The sequence below is a fragment of the Hippoglossus stenolepis genome, chromosome 10, assembly GCF_022539355.2.
Source record: "Hippoglossus stenolepis isolate QCI-W04-F060 chromosome 10, HSTE1.2, whole genome shotgun sequence".
NCBI lineage: Eukaryota > Metazoa > Chordata > Actinopteri > Pleuronectiformes > Pleuronectidae > Hippoglossus > Hippoglossus stenolepis.
Window position 1 is genome coordinate 4,125,419 of NC_061492.1, and position 26,290 is coordinate 4,151,708.

Here is a 26,290-nt window from a genome sequence, read left to right on the forward strand (position 1 = left end):
TTCTTCTTCCCTCTCTTCCTGTGTGAACACTGTTCTCGCTCTAATCCCGCTCTGATGTTCCCATCAGCAGTAATCATCGGTCTCTCTCTGACCTGAACATCTGCCGTCTTGGCCTCGGCGTCAGCGCTGGACGTGTTGTAAACATCTGTCCACAGATCCACATCCAGCCAATCAATTAGTCAGTTTGTCTTTGGGCTCGATGTCACAGGTCCCAAGTGTTTTCACATGTGTGGCCGAGTTTCCAAGTTTGTCCGAGCACAGATGCTGAAGATTACGAGGAGCTTTTCAGTATTTGTGATATTTAGTCGTTGGGTTTGAGACTTTAGACCAGTTGGTTTCTTTTCTCACTGACCAGGGATTTTTTGGATTCCTCATGTGACTTTATAAACAGTTCACACTGAACTGGGTTAAATTCGCTGTGCACAATCTTGTCTGGGAAAGAATGAGCCACATTCTCAGAGGACAACCTTTAAACTTTTGAAACCCAAACATCGTCACTTTTTGTCATTTAAAGCTCCTGAAAACATGAATTGATATCGTTATTTGAAATTTGTTGGTTTGTCTGTTTGTGAGCAAGGTTACACATAAGCTACTGAATGGATTTCCACAAAACCTTGATGGACGGATGTGAAATGTGTCAGATTTCTTTAACATGGCGAGAGAGCGAGAGAGCTTAATGACATTTTCCCTGTTCAGGGGACTGAGACCTATGACTGTGAAATCTGATGCAGCTTGACTGTTGGGGCCCTGGTGGTGATATAAGGGGCCATTCTAGTTTTTAATCTTTAAATCTCAACTATTCTTTTACATCAGGACTCTGCTGTGGGTCTTATTGGATTTACAGTAACTTGATCACACACATAAACAAACCCTAGTTTAAATGTAAAATTCTGCTTAATCCAGACACATATACAAAATCACCATTTTCCAAGTAAGTTGGACGTGGATCAGTTATAGTTTTTAACCTGTGAATCTGACATTAACACTGTCCAACCTTTCTTGCATTTGTATTCAAATCAATGACGCATAGGAAGGAAACATCCCAGGTAACAGCTGCTGACCAGGCCTGGTGATGTCTCCTCTTAATTTACCTCAGTATTCTTAAGGAAGGAATCAGGGACTCCTTCCTTCTCCACTCTGATCTCACATGTCATCTCTTGTTTCTGTCAAGTATGGCGTCCCTCAGGGGTCAGTTGTGGGACACATATGATTTTACATGCTTCATCTTGGACATATTATCCAGACATGTCATTTTCTTTCTTGGTTATACAGATGACACACAGTTGTACCTGCACATTAGAGCCACGGATCCTGACCTGCTGAGCTCAGTACACGTCTGCATTTTTCACAAAAAAGTGGCTTCACCAGAGATTGTTTTCGCAGCACGTAACACGACACATCCTTCCATCTGCTGTGTCTCCGTCACAGAGAATCTTGGCGTTTGGTTTGTCAGTAACAAACCAAAAACTTGTGCTGTGTTGTTTTTTATATTGTTTTAGACAATAAATGATGATCCATTTCATCTTTCAAAGACCCAAAGAGCATTTTACAGCCACCAGCTCCAACCAAAGATCTGTTGATCACTTCCAGGCTGAACAGAACTCTGCCACCAGGCTTTTAACAAGGTCCAAGATAAGTGACCACATCAGATTGAGGCTCGTTCCAGCTCCCAGTGTGTTTTAATTATTGATTTTAAGATCTTGCTGTGGATTGTAAGGCTCTTCATGGCTAATTGCCATAGGTCTGTATGTCCAACCTCTACTTGTATGTAGCCTGAGGTTCTCAGGGGAGAGGATTTTGTTTTTTATCTGAGGCACGGCTGAAAACGGCTGAAAACTAGAGGTGACAGAGTTCTCTCAGTCAGGGGCTGGAAGCTATGGAGCGAGCTGCCTGAGGAAATCAGCTCAGCAGAATCTGTGACCTCTTTTCAATCTTTTCTTAAAATATACTTTCACCAGAGAGCTCTTGGTTTTATTAGTTTTATTATTTGCTTATTGCTCGAAAGGTTTTTATCATCTGCTTGTTTTGAAGTTGTTATTATTAATATAATCAGCATCATTATTATTATTGTTATTGGATGATAAAGAAGAGGAAACAGAAATTATTGAAACTGTTCTTACTTTAGCTTCCTGACGACGATAGTTTAAGTGATAGAAACATTGGAGGAACAAGTGTTCAGAACTGTTTACATAAATTGTTCTCAACTAGAAAAACGTTTAGCAGCTCCACAGTTGTGAAGCTCTGGAAAGTCACGTAATGTTTCCAGACAGAAAAACAACAGAGTTCCCTTTGAACGTTATTGTTAACATGTAAAATTTACCTTTTTCATGCTTTGATATGATTCTGCATCCAACAAGAAAGACAAACTGAAAGACTTGCCCATGAAAGCTGCTTCCTGCAAACAGTCATATGTAGATTTGTTTCTCACCAGTTTGTATGAAAAAATGAGAAAAACGATTATTGACTGCATGACATGTAAACAGATCATAAAAATGACTCAATCTCAGCACATCACCACCACATGATCTGATCTGCCGTGCGTGTCCCCTGCAGGACGTCTTCATCAGTCTCTGCAGGACGTCTTCATCAGTCTCTGCAGACTCACAGTCCTCTGCAGCCAACCAGGCAGATTTTCGACTGTGCATGTGATTTGTTGAATCTTTTAACTCGGCTTGACGGAGCCAGCAGACACTTGTTCATCTTCCAGACGAGATTCATATTTAATTCAGTGGAGCGAGCCACAAAGGACCTTCTGTTATTTTGGTCTCATTATCCTCGGAGTAACATTTAGTGTGTTTAGTCATGAGGGTACTTTTTTATTAACAAGGGATATAAGATAAGAGAGAGAGAGGTCTGGAATGAGTGTGTATGATTTTAATATATTATTATTTAATATAATATTTACTACTGATGAGAATAACTAATCAAATAATAGCTGAAAATGTAAAATAATTCTCCATAACTCACTCTTCCATTATTTGTATCCCTGGCATCACTAGATAAAAAAGAAAAAACGGAAGAAATTAATACTAGTGATAAATCTAGGAATGTACCAGGGTTGTAAGTATAAATACATAGAAAAAGATATACCCAAGTAAAAGTAAAAGTACCACATTGGCTTTTCTTCTTGAATTATAAGGTAAGGGTCCAGGTATTAGTCACATTATGGAGACTTGTCTTCTTTATGGGGATGAAAAAACACGAACCCATGATGTAAATCTTTAAATTACAAGGTGAAGACATGTTTTAAGGTTAGGGTAAGGTTTAGGTTAATGTGAGGTTTAGGGTTTGGCAAGGAGTAACTGAGGTTAAAGTCAGTCTCAAGGAAATGAATGTAATGTCGACTGAAACCACAGAGGTATGTTGTGTGCGTGTGTGCGTATGGGTGTGTGCGTATGGGTGTGGGTTTGAATCTGTAAATGTTGTTCCTCTGCAGAGACTGAAAATGAGCTCACACTCACCTGAACCTGATCGAGAGCTTCCTCTTAATCCTCCATCTACACCGACTGTTAATAAAGCAGCTCAGAACAAAGCTCCTGCCTTTCTTTCCTTTTCCTCTGTCCTCCTCCCATCCTCCCCTCCTCCCATCCTCCCATCCTCCCATCCTCCACCTCACTGTTGCTCCTCTTTGATGAGGATTACTCTCCTCTGCCTTCATGTACTCATCAGCTGTGTTAACCTCACGCTCACCCACCCCAGGCTGCCAGCCCGTGTTAAACCTGCTTCCAGGGGAAAATCCATTAATTACTTTGGATTTAGAGGCTCCGTGTTCTGATTTGACAAGAGCTCATCCTATTCTGCAGAACTGACTCTGTGACCCGAAGAAAAGAAAAGAGCATTTAAATAGGAAACGTCTGATACTGTTCCTCAGACTGGTTTGAACGTTAGTGCAGAAGACAACTGCAGCAGAATCGTGATGCAGCAGCTCAGCAGAGGAGGTGTTGTGCATGTGGCTTTTTCACAAATGATCAATATAGAGGTGAAACCATAGACTAACAAAATAAAGATCTGTAAATGAGTGAATCCGAGTCAAACTGTGAATATGTCGAGAGCCAGATTTAATGGAGGATTTAAGAAAAAATGTGTTTGTGTTTTATTTCTGTTCTAAGTCTGTTCTTCGTTGAGAAAGATTATGAAACCAACAGTGGAATAAAAAAACAACAACTTCTGAACGTTTAAAATATGGGGATGTGGCTTTGGGCCGTCTCACGGTGATAATGGATGTGGCAGAGGAACAGTCTGTTAACGCGGAGGAGACGAGTGTCGACACCAGAACAAACTGATGTGTCTGACATGTCATTTCAACTCTGGTAGAAAACAGTCGGTTTGACTTATCTTCAGAACGCCACGAGACAATCCTGTCACATTTGGCTCCAATGGTCACAGGGACTCACCGATGAACTGATTAGATTTGGGTATCAGATTTTTGGCTTCTTGAACATAATATAGAGAAAGATATGCGTGTAGACTGTAACTGCACCGGTTGGCGGAGGCGTAGAACTGCAGGGTGGTTCCAGTTAAGTATTTATTCTAAACTGTAAATACCAGTGAAATAAGAGGTTATATTTTCATCATCATCATCATCATCGTTTGCCTGTTAGTCAGCAGGATTACACAAGAAATACTCAACCGATTTCCACAGAATTTGTTGTGAGAGTTAAGCTCTGGCAGATTTAGATCTGGGTGAATAATCGGGTGGATTCAGGAATTTGAGATTTATTTGATCATTTATTTTCTACTTGGACGCTGCCTTCTGGGTCTCGACTGTTCGTATCACCCTGGTCTTGCTGACCTGAACATTTAAACACACCGTGTGGTGTTGTGCTCCTGCAGGTGACCCAGCCGCCGCGGGCCGAGCAGCAGGGGCTGCTGCTGGGCGGCTTCGATGAGAAGGCCTACCTGGCGGCGAAGCAGCTGAAGCCGGGGGACGACCCGTACAGAGAGCATGCCTTCAACCTGCAGGAGAGCGACCGCCTGGGCAGCGAGCGAGCCATCAGAGACACCCGACACTACAGGTGAGCAGGGTTAGAGCCCCGGTCCCAGGCGCTTTCTGTCTGCTCCGATCTGCTCAAACAGATCAGGGACTAATCTTAAGCTTACGCTGCACATGGATGTGTGGAAAACAAACAGTGTCACTCTCTCACCGGTGGTTTCAGGGTCAATAGGATGTTTTTATTGCAGAGTCCAGATCCGACCTGTGCAGGTTTATCCCCCGAACACAGGAAGTTATAAAAAGACTTTGTTTGATCTTGAGATGCGGTGAGGCTTATATCTCTCTTTCAGCAAGTTCTCAACCTGTGACGATGAAAATATTATTTCTTCAAAATCTTTTAATAAAAAGTGTGTTTTAAAAGATTTAGGGTTTGTTTTTATGGGATGTGAATAAAGACACAGACTTAAACGCTGACTATGAAAATATATGATGTTCCTGCATGTCATTTGTTTTGTGAATTGTCAGACTTTTAAAATATATTATAATTATATAATCTTATATAAATATAGAATAAAAGCTAAAGGAACTATAGGTAAAAATGTCAAATATTTGCAGTTTCTAAATGACCAGTTATAATAATAATAATAATAATAATAATAATATAATAATAATAATAAACTTTACTTATATAGCAGTTTAAATAAAACTGTTTCACAAAGTGCTACGCAGACACAAAAACAATTTCAAAAAGCAATTTCAAATCTAAACAAGTTAATGCAGGAGACAATGGATGAAATAAAGCAATAAAACAAATGTCGGGTTAATAAGAATAAAATAAACCCATGAAATGCAGATTTGATGCATTTGGTTTTGTTGCACTTAATAATGAACCAAGTATCTTTGGGAAACAGACATTCTTTACTCAGAGTTTATTCAAGTGATGGAACAAAAATAATCTGAAGATCAACTATAATTAGCTGTCGCCATAGTTTCTCCTGAAGCTCTATTCTTGGGTGGCAGGTTTGCTGTTGCTCCTGTTTTTTTTACTGTTAACAGCTGCACTGAGAAATAAAATAACAGGAGCAGACACACGAGTGAGTCATAAACAGGAGGGAGAGTAAGTGAGGAACGAGGTAAAAGCTCCATTAAAGCAGCGAGGAACAGTTAAAAAGAGGATTACACAGGAGCTGTGTTTACTTTTGAGCCCAATTAATACTGAGGGTTCGACCCACTGAGCAGACACGTGGAAACACAACACGAGAGATGGAGAAACCACCGTTTATATAAACAGGCATATATAAATCCCTAATGTGAGACGCTTGACTGGATGATTGACTCGCCAACTATTTATCATTTTTCAGTGAACAAACAGTGAATTAATTGCACGGTAACAGTTTCGGTGGTTTTGTGTTTTTTCCTCCTCATGTCTTCACACCACCGGTTTAAAGCGCCTTCGGCTTGAGGTGCAGATTAAAAGCACAGGGTCAGAAATCTGTGCAACTGTCGCCTGGCAACCACATATTTCCATCTCATTACAGCAACAATGCTGAGGCGACTCCGGAGGGCAACGCTGCCCAAAACCCACTAAGTGTGTGTGTGTGTGTGTGAGTGTGTGTGTGAGTGTGTGTGTGCGTGTGTGTGCGTGTGTGTGTGTGCAGGATATTTCTGTCTAACTTGCTGTGATTTCCTCGGAGGAAGACGTCAGACCCGCTCACACATTGTCGTGTATTTGTGTCTCTGCAGGTGCGCGTCTCTGAATTACGACGCCGACCTCCCCTCCACCAGCATCATCATCACTTTCCACAATGAGGCTCGCTCCACTCTCCTCCGCACCATCAAAAGGTAACGAGGTCGCACACTGAACGGCCTGGTCACACCGGAGAGCGGTGACTCGTGACTGATCTTCATCTCTCCTCCTCTGCCTCTAGTGTCCTGATGAGGAGTCTCGCGTCTCTGATCCAGGAAATAATCCTGATAGACGACTTCAGCTCTGACCGTAAGTCACTGTGGGTTTTACTGCTGGTGAAAACAAAGGTGGGGTTTTAATTGATTTGAATGATCTGCCAATGAGGTCATGCTTTTTTTTGTTTTGACATTTCACCAAAGCTTCCGAGCAGCATTTCAACAAAACCTGGGTGTGGGAAGGGAAGGTTGCCAGCACTTTCAGGAAACTGATGGCACTGAGAGTGTTTGGGCTGTGATGCAGAAGCAGGAAGCAGATCATGAGTTCAAGTTTTAAACATGAATGAATTATTTGTCTAACTGACCCGGACATTAATAAAGCGAGGAGCTGATGGGTGGGTCGTGTTTTGATGTAACCGACCGGCGCTGTGGAATTACAGGAAAACCACATTTTAGTAATTATTCCGCTTTGTCAGCGAGAACTACATGAGCTCAGGCTTGTTACTGTCTGTAATTACCACCACATGCATCTTCTGTCTGCAGAGATGACCTACATTCACTGTGCGCTCTCACACACACACACTAACGCACACACACACACACACGCTGACCACACACACACACATGTAGACACACTCGGAGGTGTTAAAGCTGCCAGACATCTACACAGTGGCGTCTCAGCGGCGGCAGCAGCTCCATTAACTCCCAGATGCTTCGTTAATTGCCCGTTTACCTGCACCAGCGATGAACCAGCAGCAATGACAGGGTTGGATTATTCTGTCCCTGCCAAAGTGCCAGTGAGCAAGACTTTCAGCCTCCTGTCTGCATTGGTGTGCAGCTTTCTGAATTAATTGTCATGTGTAGCTGTTTGAAACACGTTTTGCTTGTTCCAGTCTGTGGCTCGTAGACTGTTATGGACTTTTTCAAAGACTTTTGATCACCTTCGCCAAAGAGGTTATGTTTTCACCCCTGTTTTTCTGTTTTTTAAGAACGATTATGCAAAAACTACAACACCGATTATCACAAAACGTGTTGGAAGGATGTGGTTTGGGTCAGAGAGGAACCCGTTAAAATTTTGGTCCAGATCCAAATCAGGGGGTAGATCAAAGAATTTAAAAAATATATATATTTGCAGATATTTATCTTGATTAAAAAATCAGGGATATTTAGGGGACTTATTTAAATCTCCTTGTTGTTGGACTTTGGTTCTGTCCATATTTGGATTTAACAATTTGTTTCCACTTTGAGTTTGTAATTTCTTCTTTTACTTTGTCTGTCTCAGGCTTTTTATTTCGCTCTTATTGTCATAGCCTTGATTTCCTCTTTCCTCGTGTCTGTATTTTCATAATATTCCTGTAGAACCAGACAGACCGGGTTCACCGCCAACGATGTCACACCCAACAACACAGATATCTCTCAGCGTCGTGTCACATCATAAACAGATGGGAAGTGCCCAGTGCGCAGGTGAAGCAGACGGATAGAGGAGGTGGGCGGGGCCGCTGGTCGGCAGCAGCAGGAAGGATTGTCCTCTCCGGGTTTAATCCTGTTAACGCTCGCCCGGAGGAAAGTGTCCTCAGTCAAGGACAGTGATCTTTACTGTGAGTCCAGTCAACAGCATGTGACAGAGGAGAGTCCACTGCAGTAAACACTATGCACTGACGGTACCAGTGCACTGTTAGGGTTCAATTCAATTACGGAACTTAATTTGTTCGCAGGAACTAAAACAAGACTTGATTTAATTATATATTGGATAAATTTAGAATCTTTCAGTTTTTATTTCTGCTCGTTGTTGAGTTGTTGATTTGCAGTTTTTCAGTTTTCACCAGCTGGGAGTCGCTCATCTAGTTTCACTGTGCAGTGCATCATGGGACAAAACATCCCATCGACGAAATACTCGACTGTTTGTATGTAGTTTAGCATTTTTATTACATCTCGACATTTTGTCCTGTGTAATTTATATCCAAAACATGCAGTGCAGTTAAATGAAGTGTGTGAATGATGCAAGGACTCACATGTGCTTATGGACACACACACGCACACACACGTACACACACACAACACACACAATCTGCCTGGAAGTCCGCAACATCTGTTCATTGATGATTTTATGCTCTTCCTCCCTGAGTGGATAAAGCCCCCTCTCCTCTTCACTAAACACACACACACACACACACACACACACACACACACACACACACACACACACACACACACACACACACACACACACACACACACACACCTAACCACAGTTACTTCATGCCTAACCTTAACCTAACCCTAGACTTAAAACAGGCCTTAAAATGGAATGATATATGTTATTTCCGTCCCCATAAGGAAGACAAGTCCCCATAATGTGCCTGTGTGAATAGATGTAGGTCCCTACAACATGTTTAATATCTGCACACACACACTCACACTTTGAGCTGTACATGCAAACAGAAGCCGTGTGTACACACAGTAGATTGACTCCAACAGGAGTCCAGCTTGTCCTGTCTCTCTGCGGCTGTATGAGAAGAGGATCTGCTCGATTTACCTTCAACCCCTGAGCAGGATCACACTCGCTGTCTGCTGCTGGTGCTAATCCTCTCCACACTGGGCGTGTGCGTGTGTACCTGCTTGTTCGCTCTGTTTGTGACGATGTCCGACTGTGTGCATCAACAAAAGGTCTGTGCCAGATAACGCTCGTGTAGAGGAGAGGGAGCAGATGACGGGAACGAGCCGCTCGCTGCATTTGTTTATGGAAAAGTGATTTAGAATGAAATTATCCGGTGAAATGAAACTCTTTTGTTTGGACGCTCTTTTTTGGTGTTTATGTGATTATTTGCAGGATGGGATGGAGCACAGATGGTTGTTTGAATGTGATGAGTGCTCAGGTCACATGGCGCCGTGGCCTTTGCAGAGGGTGTGTCTGTATAACTTGTCTGTATAACTTTGTACTTGTGTGTTGAAGTGCTGGACATCTATGAAGTGTGTGGGGGGGGGGGTGCTGCTGTGTGAGTGTGAGACGAGCTGACGTGGATGAGATGTTATTCTCTGTGTGTGTCCTGCTTCCACATCCCATCATCTCCTCTTGTCTCCTCCTCCAGCTGAGGACTGCCAGCTGCTCGCTCAGATCCCCAAAGTGCACTGCCTGAGGAACGGCAGGAGAGAGGGTGAGTGGAGGGACGGGGGACCATTAGTCTAATGGAAAGTCTCGGCTTACAGGTGCTGTATGTTTTAAACCAGTCCGAAATAAAGGAATTCTGTCACAGTATCACAAGGAAAGGAAAGAGAAAATTTAGTTTAACCTGGTTTACACAAGGCAAAGAAATGCATCAGCAATATATTTAAAAACAACAAAATTAGACTGAAAATAGACTGAAACTATTCACAATTCTATCAACTAAACAAATAAACACATAATTGTTTGATTGACCGAAGAAAAAAAAGAAAATATAGCTGGTTACCTCTTCCTTTGTTTAGTTCCTTTGTCAGATGACCTCATGTTAAAAGAAGGGGCCGGGACCAAAACGTTTTCTGGGAGGTTGTTAAAATGTTTTAATGATTCCAGGGCTGCTTCTTGTGCTATTTTAAAAAGGTACAATTATTTTCATCAAACCGTTTCATCAGGTTTGTCACTGACTTTGGAACAAATCCCCTCAGATTGTTTGATTAGGTGTAGATGCGGCAGAAAAACAAAAATCAAGTAAACAGACGTTTAGCCTCCTCCTCTCATCTCTGTGTTGAATGCAAATGACTTTGTCGCTGCTCTTTCCCTTTCGCCGTCGCTCTCGTGTTTGTAGCAGCGGCTTCAGAAACTCCTCTTTAAAATAGATTCCGGCTCCACATCAACACTTTTTCCCTTTCTCCCTTTTTCACCGAGCAATTGAAAGTGGTTGCTGGGGGCACGGAGCGAGACCCAATCTGGTGTCTGCCTCAGAAGAATCCAATTAACTGGTTTCATTTCTAAAGGCTGTTTGTTCTGTGGACGCTTTGCCAGCCGAAGCCCAACGTAAATACCCCAGAAACACAGACGACTCCCTCTCAACAAATAAATAACTTTAATGAGATTCTGTAGGTTTTCAAGTTGTTCAGGACTAAAACTGTGGAGTGTATTCTCCTTCCTGCAGGGAAACAATGTGACCGGTGATGACCTTTAAACAACAGAAAAGCATCATTTGTAAATATGATGTCAAGTCTCTCGAAATGATATTTTTATAGTTTCCTTCTGTTCGGTGCTGAAACCAGCAGAAAAGGCCGAGAAGCCCAGTTTTCTGTCAACAGTTGCCTCAGTTCAGCAGAATTCAACGCAGCCGTCTCGGAAAAACTTCACTCTGATAATCATTCTGTGCACCGATGAAGGCAACGAGTACACAACAGAAAACCGCAGTAATCTCCTCAGCAAGGGGCCTGATCATGTAGAGCAATTCAATCTGCAGTTAGATTCTGATTCTGATGGACAGGAAGTGTAAAGAAATCTGTGCTGCATGAGCTCTTTTGGAGGATTTGGTCAAAAGCTCAGCAGCAGCACTTTGCACCACTTATCGATGTTTTGCTAGTGGAGACTTGGTGAAAGTAAAGAGCGTCGGGTGGTAATCTTATTAGACTTTACAGAGCCACAGAGTCAGAATCAGGGGTTTGTTGCCAAGTATAAATACGTATAAATATAAAAATGAATAAGCACTAGGAAAAAAAGATGAAAGTAAGAAATGTACAATTTGACATTTCTGCACCCGGGAAGTTCAATCTCAATCATTTATCTCTTACTATTATAAAAACTAAATTAAGAGTCCTAAGCTGTGTCAGACATGAACGCAGCAGGAGATCAGACGAGTTCACAACTTCAAAATGCAACTTTCAGACGAGGGGTGGACGTCAGTTGAAGCAAATACTTTTACAACGTCTGCAAAGCCATTAAATAATCATCATTCATCACATTAAGCTGAGTAAAGTCGAGCTCCTCCAGAGCTGAGGAGTGTGACTCTGATCTCTCATGTGACCCAGGATGTGCTTTGGTTCCATAACAGCGATTCAGTGTTAAATCCGATCTCATGCTGACGTTCAGCTCCACATTTCACTGTCCCTTGTCCTGCGACTCCCTCAGGTCTGATCCGATCACGTGTGCGAGGAGCCAACACGGCCTCGGCCTCCATCCTGACCTTCCTGGACAGCCACTGCGAGGTCAACGCCGACTGGCTGCAGCCGATGATCCAGAGAGTCAAGGAGGTACACCCATCATTCACACTCTCCAATTAGACACTCGATACACTGCAGACACACACACACACACACACACACGTATCACACACATTATTTTGGAGGTGAAACACTCAAGTTTTTGTGATGTAACGCTTCAGGGGATTTTGCTCCGTCCCTGGGAGGATTTTATTGGCTGTGATGTAACATGTTGGCCTTCACACTGTTGATTCAACACTCTGGTGAGATTTACCTCGCTGTAGACCTGATGTCACACACCGCGCTGCTACCGCTGGAAAATGAAAGGTGATGTTTCCCAGCCGAGGTGTTTTCCACTTGACTCTGGAGCTTTGTACCGGATTAGTCTGGTTTGTGTTGAAGTCACTTCTCGCTTCAGGCGGCACGTTGGGTCTCTCTTCTGGTTTTTAATGCACTGGGAAGATTCTGTCCGTCCACCACATCCTACAAATTAAATCATGCAGACCACCGAGGACGAGAACATGATATCCAATCATGAGGGTTTCACAACTCAAAATCCTGAACAGGAGGAGATGCAGAAACAACCACTCTTCATTATCAGGGGGGGGGGGGGATTTCTGCTCTGGTCGATTTTGATTTCTTATTTTCATGTGAACCTTCATTTGGGCTTCAGGCTCACAGGGACACAGGAAACTGGGGCAAACAGGAATTCTCACTAATAAAAACAATTTTCAAGGTAAAAGCAACACAGCATCATGTGAAAAGCAGAAATAACAAAAAGAAGAGGTCTCTGCAAGGAGAGGCTCAACATTCCTATTAAATTCTAGGAATTCATTTCAAGCATTAAAAAGTGAGCAGTGTCTTTGCTGCAGTTTATTCAGAAACAACCCAAACTCGTTGAACGACACTGCACCTCAGTGTTTCGTTCAGATTCTGCACAGTGCGATTGTTTTGCACATTGTGTTTCCCGACACTCGTCCTTGTGGCTCTGGGCAGCTCTGACTCATGCAGCTTGCGTTACAGTGTGTCAGTGTGTGTTAGTGTGTGTTACTGTGTGTTACAGTGTGTTAGTGTGAGAGTGCAGTGATGATTCTGCAGCTCCTCGGCTCGGCCACCCCTGGTCCTGGACTCATTCATCTTCCTGACACCGCAGCCCCGTCTTCGTAAAGGGTTTAGAGAGCAGGATGAGGAGTCACTAGTTCATGCACAGTGTGTGAAATACTGTAAAATCTTCATCTTTAAACTTATGCATGTATAATACATTCTTTTATTAATTACTGGTGGAGGAGTACAATATTTCCCCCTGAAATGAAGTGAGGTTTGTCTGAATGCCAGAGTTGTCTCGAGCAGTTTTCAGACAGAGTTTGTCTTTCAGCCGCAGATTATCTGGGTCAGACGTGTTCATGGCAACAGGAAAATGTCTGTAACAACCAGGTGAAGGGAAAATGTCCGGAGGTCTGAGAGCAGCTTTTTATCTGGCACCACTGCCACCACTGAGGCAGTGACTGGAGACGTTATGTAGATTTTAAAGGGAACCTCGTTGTTGGGCATAACTCAAGATTTCATGCACTGACAAAACTGTACCCAAACGTCTGCTGGGATGAAATGAGCGAGCGATGACATTTTATATCACAGGAACAGAAAGGGAGATTGTGACCAAACATTCGATTCAATCAAACGTGTTGATTTAATTCAATATCCCTCAAGATGAAATGCGTTTATCTACAGAAAATGCTTCTGCCATGTTTCTGTTGAGAAATCTCGTGTAATCTGTACCACACACTGTCTCCACATGTGTGTAATAAGCACTCACAGTTGAGAACATGATGTAAGTCAGAGGTCTGGATCTTGACCTTTAGCTCCAGCTGGACACTGTCTCCTCTCTTACTCAGACACTGATGTGACATTACTGCGCGATGAAGCAAACTGAGACCTCCGTGAAATCCACAGCGCACAGAACACATTTCCAATTATGTGATTATTGTAAAAATTCGAATCTACAGATTTCATTTTTCCTCTGTTCTGTTCTAAGAATTCCTCTTCGCCTGTAAATCGCTGCTCGTCTCGGCCCATTCGTTGAGTTTCTGCTGCAGACAATAGCTCTTAAATTCCTTTCAATGCGACAGTAAATTCATCCGACTGTAAGAGACAGAATCTCACAGTGCGATAAGTTCAGACGCAGAAAGACAGAAGAAAGGGGGGGGGTATTGAGAGATCATTAGTCACATCCATTTTGGACGCGCGGCCTCTTCATGCATTTCCAAATCACAGAGGCTCATTAAAAGCCCAATAAACTGTCTCTTGCTCAAAGCAGTCGAGAGCATCACTTTTAAAAATTGCTCTCTGGCAGGATGGCATTTCACACTTGACCCCTCACCCCCACCCACCACCACCACCACCACACACACACACACACACACACACACACACACACACACACACACACACACACACACACACACTCCGAGCGCAGAGAACACAAAGTTCAGGACGGGTTCAGATTCTGAGTAGGAATTCAGAGAGGGACTGCTCTAATTGGAAACAGTCGTTTTAGAGTGTCCCGATGCTAAGCTGTTCCCACTACACACACACACACACACACACACACACACACACACACACACACACACACACACACACACACACACACACACACACACACACACACACAGATGCCTTATGGGCAAACAGCAGTGTTGGCACAGCCAGACGTCCACAGACAGATGCAGGCAACACTCACACACAAACTCTCCCAGATCAATAGTTCTCTTCTGTGCTGTGTTTACTGTTGTGCTGGTGTTACTTCTGCAGCAGGAGGTAATTTAACAGGTCACAGTTCATCTCTCATTCATTTACGTCCATTACGAACTGGGGGAAGAATGAGGGAATCTGGCCCACTCACGTCCTCCGAGCTCTTTGTGTTCTGCACAGTGGGACCATGAGATGTTGGTAATGTCTCCACGATGTGCTTGTGCACTCAATTTAATGCATTTAATGTTTACTCTGGTTCTTTCTATGAAGTATTTTGCACTGTTCCGGTTTGCACTACTCACAGTCTACCCACCCTGCGCCTTTCGATTGTGTACTGGGTTGTGTTCTTATGTGTGTTTATATGTTTTGTCTATTTATATGTTTACACCTGGGATTAGAGAGAAACAGCATTTCCATCCCGTCTATGTCCTGAACATAATAATATAAAACATGAATTGTGTTAAGCTTGTTTAGTTTGGTTTATTCCACATAAATACACAATAGAAATGCTGTATATGAAAACCACACCCAAATACAACAGAAGAAATAAAATACAAACCATACAAAATCTTCAATACAGGTTTTATAAATATATAATATATGTATTATACATGTTACTGTCAAAGAAAAATAGGATGAATGAATAACAGAATCTAATCAAATACAGACTTTAACTTTAATGAGTTCCGTCATGACTGATCAATTGAAAATAACATATAAATACCAATAAGAGTGTGACTGTAAAATGTTTAATCGTGTTCAGCCTCTTGATGATAAAGTGTCCGTCCCTCTCCTCCTCTCGTGCAGGACCATACGCGAGTGGTCAGCCCCATCATCGACGTCATCAGCCTGGATAACTTCGCCTACTTGGCGGCCTCAGCGGACCTGAGAGGAGGTCAGGGCACAAAACACGAACCGTGCACAGTAACAGCCGATAACACGCAGCTGCAGGAAAACCCCCCGTTTCAAAAATCCATTGCTGCATGACATCATAATCCTCAAAGGATCAACTCAGAAGCCATGAGGCAAATTCCAAAGAAGCAGAGTCAAGTCGCTCTGGGTGTGAAGTTTGTGAAGATAGAAAGTTTAGAGTCACTGGGTTCATTTACAAAGTGAAATCATTAAATTGATGTTTTGTTTCATGCTGTGTTTGTTCTCTCAGGGTTCGACTGGAGTCTCCATTTCAAATGGGAGCAGATTCCCATCGAGCAGAAAATGGCCAGAAGTGACCCCACACAGGCAATCAGGTCCGTCTCTTCCTCTCGTTACCGCTCCTCTTCCTCTCCCTCTTCCTCTCACGTCTCTCGCTCCTCTTCCTCTCGTTACGCTCCTCTTCCTCTCGTTACCGCTCCTCTTCCTCTCGTTACCGCTCCTCTTCCTCTCGTTACCGCTCCTCTTCCTCTCGTTACTGCTCCTCTTCCTCTCGTTACCGCTCCTCTTCCTCTCGTTACCGCTCCTCTTCCTCTCGTTACTGCTCCTCTTCCTCTCGTTACCTCTGATTTCACCCCAGTGCTTTTGTTTGTTTGTTTGTAAGCGAGATTACAGAGAAACTAGAAACTTGATGGAAATGTGTGGATCCAGTTTACTTTTTTTCCCACTTTCTTTTAAATTCTGAGATCGTTTTTTCAACATTTTCATTGATTTTCTCAGAGATCCATGAATTAATCTCTGGGAAATTGGTTCTTTCTTGTCCCTCCTTTCTAATTTATTAATTTTTTTATTGACAAACAAACAAACAAATGGACCGGGGGGGGGTAAAAACAGAGGGGATACTAACTCTGATTTGTAGTTTTTCCTCTGGAATGATATGAGGAGCTCACCTGCAGAGTTAGAAAGCTGAGAAATCGTCAGGCTTGTGAAAACTGAAATGACTCCTTCGCTCTCTGCAGGACGCCCGTCATCGCTGGGGGGATCTTCGTCATGGACAAGAGCTGGTTCAACCACCTGGGCCAGTACGACACCCACATGGACATCTGGGGGGGGGAGAACTTTGGTGAGCTCACGGATGATACTGAACGTTTACCTCAATCAGAATAATCACTTTTTATTCAAATGACGTCCCTCTCAGAACACACAAAGCTGCCCTGCTGCCAGAGCTCAGACATAAAGTTTAACATTTGACTCTGTCTAATAAAGATAAGTGGATCCGATAAGTTAAGTTTCATTCACAGTTTATACTTTTCTAGGAGTTTTACGCTAAATTCTTATTATGTGAACTTCCTTGAAGGTGCCTATAAGAAGGGAAGGAGATTAGACATTTACTTTACAAAATAAAACCATATTGAATTGGGATATTCAACCAAATTTATATATGTGGTTGTCTCTAAAATTAAATGTCTCATATTTGACGTGTTTTATTGAATATTTTGTTTTCATAAGATGTGGTGAAACTCTGGTAAATGCAAGTGTTGCTCAGCTGTCGGTGCTGAAAGAGCCAAACAGAAAATCTAATTCTGTCTAAAAATGCTTCATGATTTCAGGTAGAATAATGTTATTATCCTCTGGGAAGGATTGTGCAACGATACTCTGTTGCCCTGACAACGGTTGTGCTGCGTTTACTCGACAATTTTTCGGTTTTGTAGTCGTCTGCTGGCTCGGTTACAGAATGACAGCTCGTATTTGTGTTGTTAATAAAGTTAAAAGAACAAATAAAACGTTGGATGTTGTGCTCAGACGTGGCAGAAGGTGTCGGCTGTGGAGTCCTGACACAGTTCCTGAATATGGGCTGTTAGCATTTCTCTGTGGATTGAGTGTTTTGATACTTTAACTGTATTTATTTTACACTTAGACCTTTGAAGCACATTTATTTAAACAGGAAAACCCAATGAGGGATAATGGATTTGACCTGGATTCCCCCTGGTAGTTTGCGTAATGAGAGAATAATGACTTCTTCAGTTTGGACTAATTTAGAGTCTGTTTGTGAGGCTTTGGAACAAAATAGTGTTTATTCAGAAATGAAAGGTGCTTGTGTTTATTTGTCTTGTTGACGTCGGTGTCTATTTAAAAAGCTGTTTCCACCGACGAGAGCAGATGAGGAGACTGCAGATGCTTCAGGATTCTGCAGAGCTCCATCAGCCTGGGCTGCAAAATAACAAGTGCGTCCTTGGGATTTACAAAGCTGCAGGGACTTCACTTATCCACGACAGCAGCTTTTGTGCTATTGATTTATGGATTATAGTCGATCTGAGGCACGAAAAATAGCAGCTGAAAATGTTCAGGCAGATTCTGGGATTGGTACAAATCAAACCGTGTAATTCAGAGTTGCACAGACAGACAGACTGAGACCACTTCCGATGACCACACGTCTGTATTCTCTGCCTCATCCTCCACGTCTGTCCTCCTGCAGAACTTTCCTTCCGGGTGTGGATGTGCGGAGGAAGTCTGGAGATCCTTCCCTGCAGCCGCGTGGGTCACGTGTTCAGGAAGCGACACCCGTACGACTTCCCAGACGGCAACGCTCTCACCTACATCAAGTGAGCGAACCTGACATCATGTCTGCCGCACGGCGTGATTACACCATCTGACAGTTCACCACCTGCAAAGACACTTAATCTGTCTGTCAGCGTTAAAATGTTCAAATCAGCTCAGCTCAGCAGGAAGTTCAGGGCAAATTTCACACTTTGTCATTTCATGTAATATAACGTGAAAACAATAAATCACTCAAACCTGAAAGAGAGCAGAGTTTAACAAGCTCCTGGAAACAGACCTGTAGTGGACCATGAAACATTTATAGTAAATTAATATGATAGATAGATAGATAGATAGATAGATAGATAGATAGATAGATAGAGATAGACAGACAGACAGACAGACAGACAGACAGACAGACAGACAGCTGGACAGACAGACAGACAGATAGACAGACAGACAGATAGATAGATAGATAGATAGATAGATAGATAGATAGATAGATAGATTGTTGGGAACCACTGAATTAAATGTTTATTTCTTTTAATTTCACCACCTCCTGGACACAGATTTACCTCCAATAAACATAAATCCAGCTGAAAATCTGGATGTAGTCTTGTATAAATATCTCGTCTGGAAGATTCTTCCACTGTCAGATTATTTTCACAAGTTTCTCTGTTGTGAAAGAATCCAAACTATCTCGTCTTCACTTGCAGAAACACCCTCGAATTTAAGGAGGGCTCCTGATGGAGATGTTTTTATTGCCGTGTGCGACGCTGTCATTGGAGTTGGCTGCAGGAATGCCAGCAGCACTGTCATTACCACGTCTGAGCAGATGTGTGTGTGTGTGTGTGTGCAGGAACACCCGGCGGGCTGCGGAGGTGTGGATGGACGAGTATAAACAGTACTACTACTCTGCCAGGCCGTCGGCACAGGGCAAGGCCTTTGGGAGGTTTGTCTAATATACACTCATCCTCTTCTCTCTCAGTATCGTGGAGAACGCAGCTCGGTGCAGGTTGCACACGAACTTAGACCTTCACTGATTATGTCTCTTGTGTCTCCTCAGTATTTTATTGCTTGTCCCTGACACTGTAATTTGCACATTGTTTCAGTCAGGAAATAATAAATAATAGAGATATACGTGGTTTTCTCTATGTGTTCGCGTCATGGCTCCCTTTCATGTTGTCTGTCTGGATGTTGATCTTTGTATCTCTTCATCCTACGCTTGGTTCTCGCAGCATTACCGACCGCTTGACGCTGCGGCGGAAGCTGAACTGCAAACCTTTCCGCTGGTACATGGAGAACGTCTACCCCGAGCTGAGGTACGCTTCCCTCAGGACGTGTGTTCAGACAAATAACCGGCATGATATCTGAGTTTGATTAATGCTCTGTGTCTGATGTGATTGTTTAGAGTTTTGAAGCCCAAAAGGAAGAAAGTGAAAAAAGGGTTAGACAAACTTTTTTCAAAATTTTGCTTTATTTCTTTCTTCTCCATAAACTATGATTCTACCAATAAACAGGGGAACTTTCCCTCTTCAGTGGATGAATGTCAAACACTTTCAGGAGAAAGAACAATGAGCAGAACTTATATTTGAATGTAGGGGCTGTAAATGTGCAGGTTTACATTGGACTCTATGTGACATGTGGCCTTGATGAAATGTTTGATATTCATCACCTGCTCTTTCTCATGCAACTGCAAAGACAACCGTAATTTTCTTGCAAACTCCATAACTAACCCCAAAAAATGACATTTTTTACAACAATCAACCGCAACACAACTGTTTTTGTTAATAGTTTGTTCACATGTGTTGCTTTTGATTTTTTTTGGCGGCTGAAACGAAGTGGAAATAATTTTCAACCATCACTTCACCTCAAAAGAAAGAGATTTACGGGGGGAAAGGCCCAATCATAAATAGAGTTTGAGTTTCTTCTGTTTCCTCCAGCACAAAATAAACTCACACCCTAAATCCATCTGTTATTAGTTAGTTGAATCTCCCACCTCTCGATCTATGGCTCCTGTCCAAATATCTGTGGTCTCTCAGCTCTGATTGTATATTTTTACAAGTACGTGATGTAGCAATGCAGATTATTCAGTGATGTGACTCAAGTCTAAAAGATCGTTGTGTGTTGTATTGGGACCTTTGGTTGACCCCCCCCCTCTCTGTAAACCGCTCCCTCAGGGTCCCTGAGCAGGAGGCGGTGTCCAGTTTGCTGAAACAAGGCGGTTTGTGTCTGGAGACCCGTGGGAGCGACGTCCTGAGCCTGGCAGAGTGCAGGGGCCTCGGAGGCAACAGGCCACAGTCACAGGTCAGGTCCCTCAGGAGACGCAGACTGTGGGTCGCACACTTCAAATCTGAGTCACGGCTGTGAAATAAATGTGCAGGAATTTAGACCTGATCTTAGATATCAGTCCCCCTAAATATACGTGAACCAAGATCAAGATCCATGAAGTAATCTCTGAGAAATTTACAGAAATGTGGGAAAACACCTTATCTTGCAATGTTCAAGACATTTTTTTAAAGATCTTGCGTCCGCACCCTGATGTGGATCTGCACCAAACTTTTCTGGGTTCTTCCCTGATCCGTACTGCCTCCTTCCCCCAAGTTTCATGGAAATCTGTCAAGTAGTTTTTACGTAATCCCGCAAACTCACAAACAAACACAATTAATGCACCAGCATAAGTATATAGAGAACATCGCATGGAGCTTTGCATAAGCGTGAAAATTAATGACTTACATATGTCATGTGTTTGTATGACTCATTTCTTTAAGTCTTCATTGTGTAATGTGTTATTCTTTTGGTAAATATAACATTTTTTATCAATCCCAGCTTCCTTCAGTTTTCTTATTCTGTTGCCAAAATGAGAAACAACTATATATATTTCTTCTGTTGCTGGGAAACAGGCGAACACATGTTGTGAATCATCTCACGAGGAGCAACATCCTGACCCCTCGTTTAAGTTTAGTCACATTAGTCAACGTTAATCACTGTTACGATTTGACCGTTATATTAATACCGACGCACTCTCCAGCTCTTTATCTCAGTTTGACAGAGACAAAGTGGTTTTTGATTGATAGCTGTAGAGAAATGTGCCAAACGCTTAAATGTCCCATGGGGCGGCACGGTGGTGCAGTGGTTCCCTGTTCGGATCCCACACCTTTCTGTGGGGAGTTTGAATGATCTCCCAGTGTCTGTGTTGGTTTTCTCTGCAGCTCTCTAACTTCCTCCCACGGTCCAAACACATGCAGATTGGGGTTCAGTTTATCAGTGACTCTCAATGGACCATATGTGTGAATGTGAGAGTGATTGGTTGTTTATACGTGTCGGCCCGGTCCAGGTTGTACCCCCTCTGAAAAAAAACCCCAAGCAGTATAGATAATAGATCATTTATTGTATAACCTGTAATATATGAGACCATTGTTCAAACAAACACTGACAATTTCAATTTAGTTTTAAAAAATCACAAATGTCAGATGTACTATTTGTGCGTTTTTAAAGAATGCATGAAACTAAAAGATCACATGAACTCTCATATATACTGTGTTTCTACTCTGTTTTTCACTGTCTCCCTCAGTTTGAAAAGTGCCCTTCTGAATAAAATATATTTATAAATGTTCTTATGTGTCCTCGGACTGTTCATCGAGATGATAGTGGTCATTGTTCTCTCGTGTTTTTGCAGAGATGGGAGCTAATCGAGCCGCTGATCCGACAGCAGGACCTCTGCTTGGCCATTTCAGCCTTCCCCACAGGGTCAAAGGTCAAGATGGAGCCCTGCAATGCAAAAGAGCCCAGACAGGTAAGAAGAAAGCCACGTTGGTCTTTTCAAAAATATCTTTCATTTCACTTTCCGTGCACTTTTGAAAGATTGCTTCTTCCACAAAAGGTTCAAAAATATATAAAAAGCAAAGTGTTGTTTAATCTCTTATGAGAAGAAGAACTAAAGGTTAATGTCAGACGGTGTTCAGGCTTAAATCTTCCTCTGTCAGTCATGTTCAGCAGGTCTTAGCTTTTTCCAACTAGTTGTTTCATTTTGGAATCGAGGGAGTTTATTCGTCCTTGATGTGCCGCTCGCGATGTTGAAGTGAGAAATCAAAGATGTGGAGCTCGGAGACAGACGCCAGGAGGCTGAGTGGCCTCCCTGATGCTGCAGGAAAGAGGAGACGCTGTCGAACAAGCGCTCCCATATCTTCCTAACCCCGCCCCTCCTCATGTCCCATGTGAACCCGTATCGGCCGCCTGCTTGATTCATGACATTGAGGAGCGAGCTGATAACTGGAACCATGTGTATCAGTGTGTGTGGGACTCCTGCCAGCCCGTCCTCTCATCCCTCTGCTGGCCCAGTGCAATCCTCTGAGAGCGCGTTGGGAGCCGGCCAATTAACGAGCAATCAGTTTTAGCAGTGGGAGACGTTTGGCCTCTTTGTTCAGACGTTTAATCCCCTTGAAAGGAAAAAAAGTTATTTGTGTTTTGGACTTTGCTCTCTCAGTGAAAGAGTAGAGAAGGGTTTAACTCTTTCAGAAACAAAAGAGTACAAAATGTGAATATATACACGTTCCAGTTTCCCCTGAACACAGAAAAAACGTCTTGAACAATTCAACAACTTTACTTAACTTTTTGTTAATAATTTTTTCGTTTATTCTTAAAAGAACTCCATTAGTTTGGGTTTTACTGACAATAATTTTGTCCAAACCTGGTCTAAATGTTTTTTAGAAGCTTGACCAACAAGAATAAACATAATGAAATATCTGGAGATTCAATACGAAATATCATCTATCTTTCAAGACAGAAAACTATTTAAAGCTTTATTAAAAACACGCTGGTGTCTCGTTCATAAAAACTTATATCAACTGTTTAATTTTCACTCTTAACATTTAATTTCTCTCTCTCACACACACACAGACCCACTCTCCCTCCTCCAAGACTTTAAGGTTAACCCCCATTTCATCTTCGATTTTCATAATGGTATCCATTAATAGCTTAATAGGAAGGGTTTCCTGATCATAGCTGTATTAAAACCTTCTGGAAAGTAAAGTTTTTTCCTGAAAGAACTCAGTTAGTTTAAGTTTCACTGGCAGGATTTTTTCCGATCCTGATCTAAAAGTGGTTTTAGAAGCTCGACCAACAAGAATAAACCCAATGAAATACCTGCAAATGAAATATTTTGAACTTTGGCTTGAGATATCTGTCAAACTCTCTCCAAATGTTTCATATTGACAGTTTTATTTCAAACATGTTGTTGTCTTCCATCAGCTCAGTTTCCCTCTGACATTTCCCTCCCTCCTTCTCTTTGTTCCACACACAAGCACAGATACACCACACACACACACATGCAGCAGTACGTTTACAGTATGTGACACACACACACACATACGCTGCCACACTCTTAGTCCTGCAGGAATTTAGGATGACCTCTCCGCACTTTGATAAGCCTCCACGTGGCTCATGAAATCTGCACTGGGCGAACCTCTCACTATTTAATCAGCGAGCTTATAAACACATCACTTAAATATATGGTGATTTGGTCTGTTGAGGGAACACGATCGCTCAGTCTCTTTCATTTCGGTTTCACGTTTCTTGTCGAACTCGCTCTGACACTTTTACAAACAGCGACTGAACCCCGGGGAGTCTCTGTGAAAAGCAATATTCAATTTATGGAGCGTCAAAGTTGTTACTCAGGGAAAAACATCACAATACAATAAATAATATAACAAAACTGAAGATAACACGTCTGAATCGCTTCAGAGCAAAAGGGAAAGGGTGAACTTAGGCTGAATTAATGATAACTGTGTAAATATATTATTCTATTTTCGTGTTTAATCTTTATTTCTGTGCCATTGGAGGACTAGCAAAGTACGAATTTTATTATACACCTGTTTTTACTGTGCATGTGACAATAAATCAAAGAGTATTGAAGGTTAAAAGAATAACAAGTGAACCAGTGAGTTACCTTCCACCACAGCTGAACCCAGTAAGCTGGAGAACATTCGTGGCACATTTGATCAGAAATAACAAATAGTCTCTTCTCCTGTGTGCTGGCAGGCGGCCGTGCACTGACGCTCGCTGGATGATTTTTCCACTGTGAGAGCAGCAGATCAATCATTCATGTGATTACTGTAATCCAGGTCTGACTCAGTCCATTTCTCACTTACTAACACGAACCCCATGTGCCGATACACGTCGCTTACGTGCCGGCAGTGCAACAAATCAGAGGAGGCGTGAGGACGTCAATGTGAAGCTGTGCAGCTGACTGACAGTTTCCCGTTTCTCTCTCCCTGCAGAAGTGGAAGCCAAAGGGCACGGCTCTGCAGCACATGGTGAGCGGCCTCTGCCTGGACAGCCAGACCCCGGCAGGTCCTCTGGTCGTCGCTCAGTGTCTCCCCCAGATGGCCAGCCAGTCCTGGGAGCCGCAGATCATCACCTGAGCCACTGGGACACAGAGGAGGGAGAGGAGCAGATTGTGGACCCAACCTTTAGAGGGACTCAGGGGGTGAAATCTGCTCCGTCTGTCTCTCTGCTGAGGGACGAGAGGACTGAGAACTGTATTTTTGTGATGTCAACTTCAAGCTCCTGCTCGCTGTGACGAGAGCGTCAGCGTTTTTCTAAAGGCCTCGCCGAACGAATCATCTGAGGTCTATGGTGTGCAGTGCTTCATCCTTCGAGGATGCTGCAGTTCTTCTATGTATTCTAAGCTTTTCACTGAAAACTGTTGCACATCTCACTTTTTAATTTCTGTGTCTATCCTGGTCAACAATCTGCTTAAGATTCGAGTAGTGTGGGTCATCTCAGAATGAATGAAACTGTACAGGAGCAAATGAGTCCAAGTCTTGGGTTGAGGCGCATCGGGCACGTCCGATGACTGCGTGGACCAGGGCAGCTTTATGTACAGCCAACTACAATCTGAGCTTTTCAAAGCACCATGCAAAGCGCCATCAGGAACATTATTTATTGTTTTGCATGGTCGGACCCAAAGAAATTATTTTTTTTTCCTGTCTCTCTTTAATGTTTTATGTAAATATTTGAAGCAGACGATGGCTTGGTTTCTGTGTGACGTACTCTCTATGTCGTTTGAAGAATAAAATGTCGTAACAATGAAATTATTGCTCTCGTCAAGTTGTAACCAAAGTGTCTGAATTGCCCCCTGGTGGCTGGCTGCAGTGGAGGTCATGAACCCAATCTCCTCCATGTTAGCAGATGGGACATGGATCAAACTGGTGCACGTCAAATATTTTTGTGTTTATTTTTCTTTAATTTAGCAGGTTTATATTTCATGGTTTTTAACTTCCAGGTTGATTATACGGAAAGGTGTGTAATGTAATCAAGGCATCGTTGACTCCATCCCTGTTCTATATGCGGACTGCATGAGGTCCAGAGCCTCCCCCCCAACAGTTCCCAGCATGCAGTTCCCCTTTGATCAGCCTATCCCATGACTTCATAACCAGTGATGTCAACGTCTGTCACTGGCCACCGGGACGACAGTGGACTCCTTCCATAACTTTGGAACCATCGTCTGCTCCAGAGACGTCTTAAATATTTCTGACATCACCTCACAGAGCTGTTCGGGACAATACCTCAGCAAGTTCCCTGTAATTCAGTCCGGCCACTGCTCTTTTTGTCTTATTTTTCTCCATCATGAACAACAAACATCTGGTTTGACTTTGTAAAGGGGGGACAGACTTTGCATATTTCCCTGAGTCATGGATTTCAAATCGTAAATAAAACGACTTAATGCTTCACCCGGCTCTTTATTGCGCTCTTACCCTGCAATGCTACCTGGCTTGTTTTCAAATCTGGTATTAGCCTGTTATTTTCCTCATTGCGTCTCATACTACCGTCAAATCGTTGCTGTTTAAAAATTTACCTGCAGCTTGTTTTTTATATCTTTGCCCTTTTTTATTTTCTGCTCAGCCTCCCGTTCACAATGGCCCTGTGTTTCCTCCACAGCACTTTAGGGATTTAGTAATGGCTCGTTATTAGGGCACATTCAACGAGCTGCATGGGAATTACAGGGTCCTCACAAAATGTGATATGGCTGCATTCAGTGTCAATACGTTCATCAATATTTGAGGCTGAGTCCTTTAACACAGACCAAAGCTTTTAGAAACAGCAGCTTGTTTCTCTTCTTCTTCATCTTCTTCATCT

At 42.7% G+C, this 26,290-nt stretch overlaps 1 protein-coding gene across 1 annotated transcript in view; it reads left to right on the forward strand.

Moving 5' to 3' along the window:
* The window catches only part of galnt16 (UDP-N-acetyl-alpha-D-galactosamine:polypeptide N-acetylgalactosaminyltransferase 16), a 28,986-nt gene extending 3,104 nt beyond the window's left edge, over window positions 1–25,882 (forward strand). Inside the window, 14 exon segments of the mRNA XM_035168446.2 lie at window positions 4,834–5,015; window positions 6,677–6,775; window positions 6,862–6,929; window positions 9,925–9,990; window positions 11,922–12,043; window positions 15,551–15,638; window positions 15,906–15,990; window positions 16,633–16,736; window positions 18,090–18,216; window positions 19,011–19,103; window positions 19,390–19,473; window positions 20,332–20,458; window positions 21,831–21,947; window positions 24,430–25,882. Coding sequence (XP_035024337.2) covers window positions 4,834–5,015; window positions 6,677–6,775; window positions 6,862–6,929; window positions 9,925–9,990; window positions 11,922–12,043; window positions 15,551–15,638; window positions 15,906–15,990; window positions 16,633–16,736; window positions 18,090–18,216; window positions 19,011–19,103; window positions 19,390–19,473; window positions 20,332–20,458; window positions 21,831–21,947; window positions 24,430–24,573 — 1,506 coding nt within the window. The 3' untranslated portion in view covers window positions 24,574–25,882.
* Window positions 25,883–26,290: the final 408 nt, after the last annotated feature.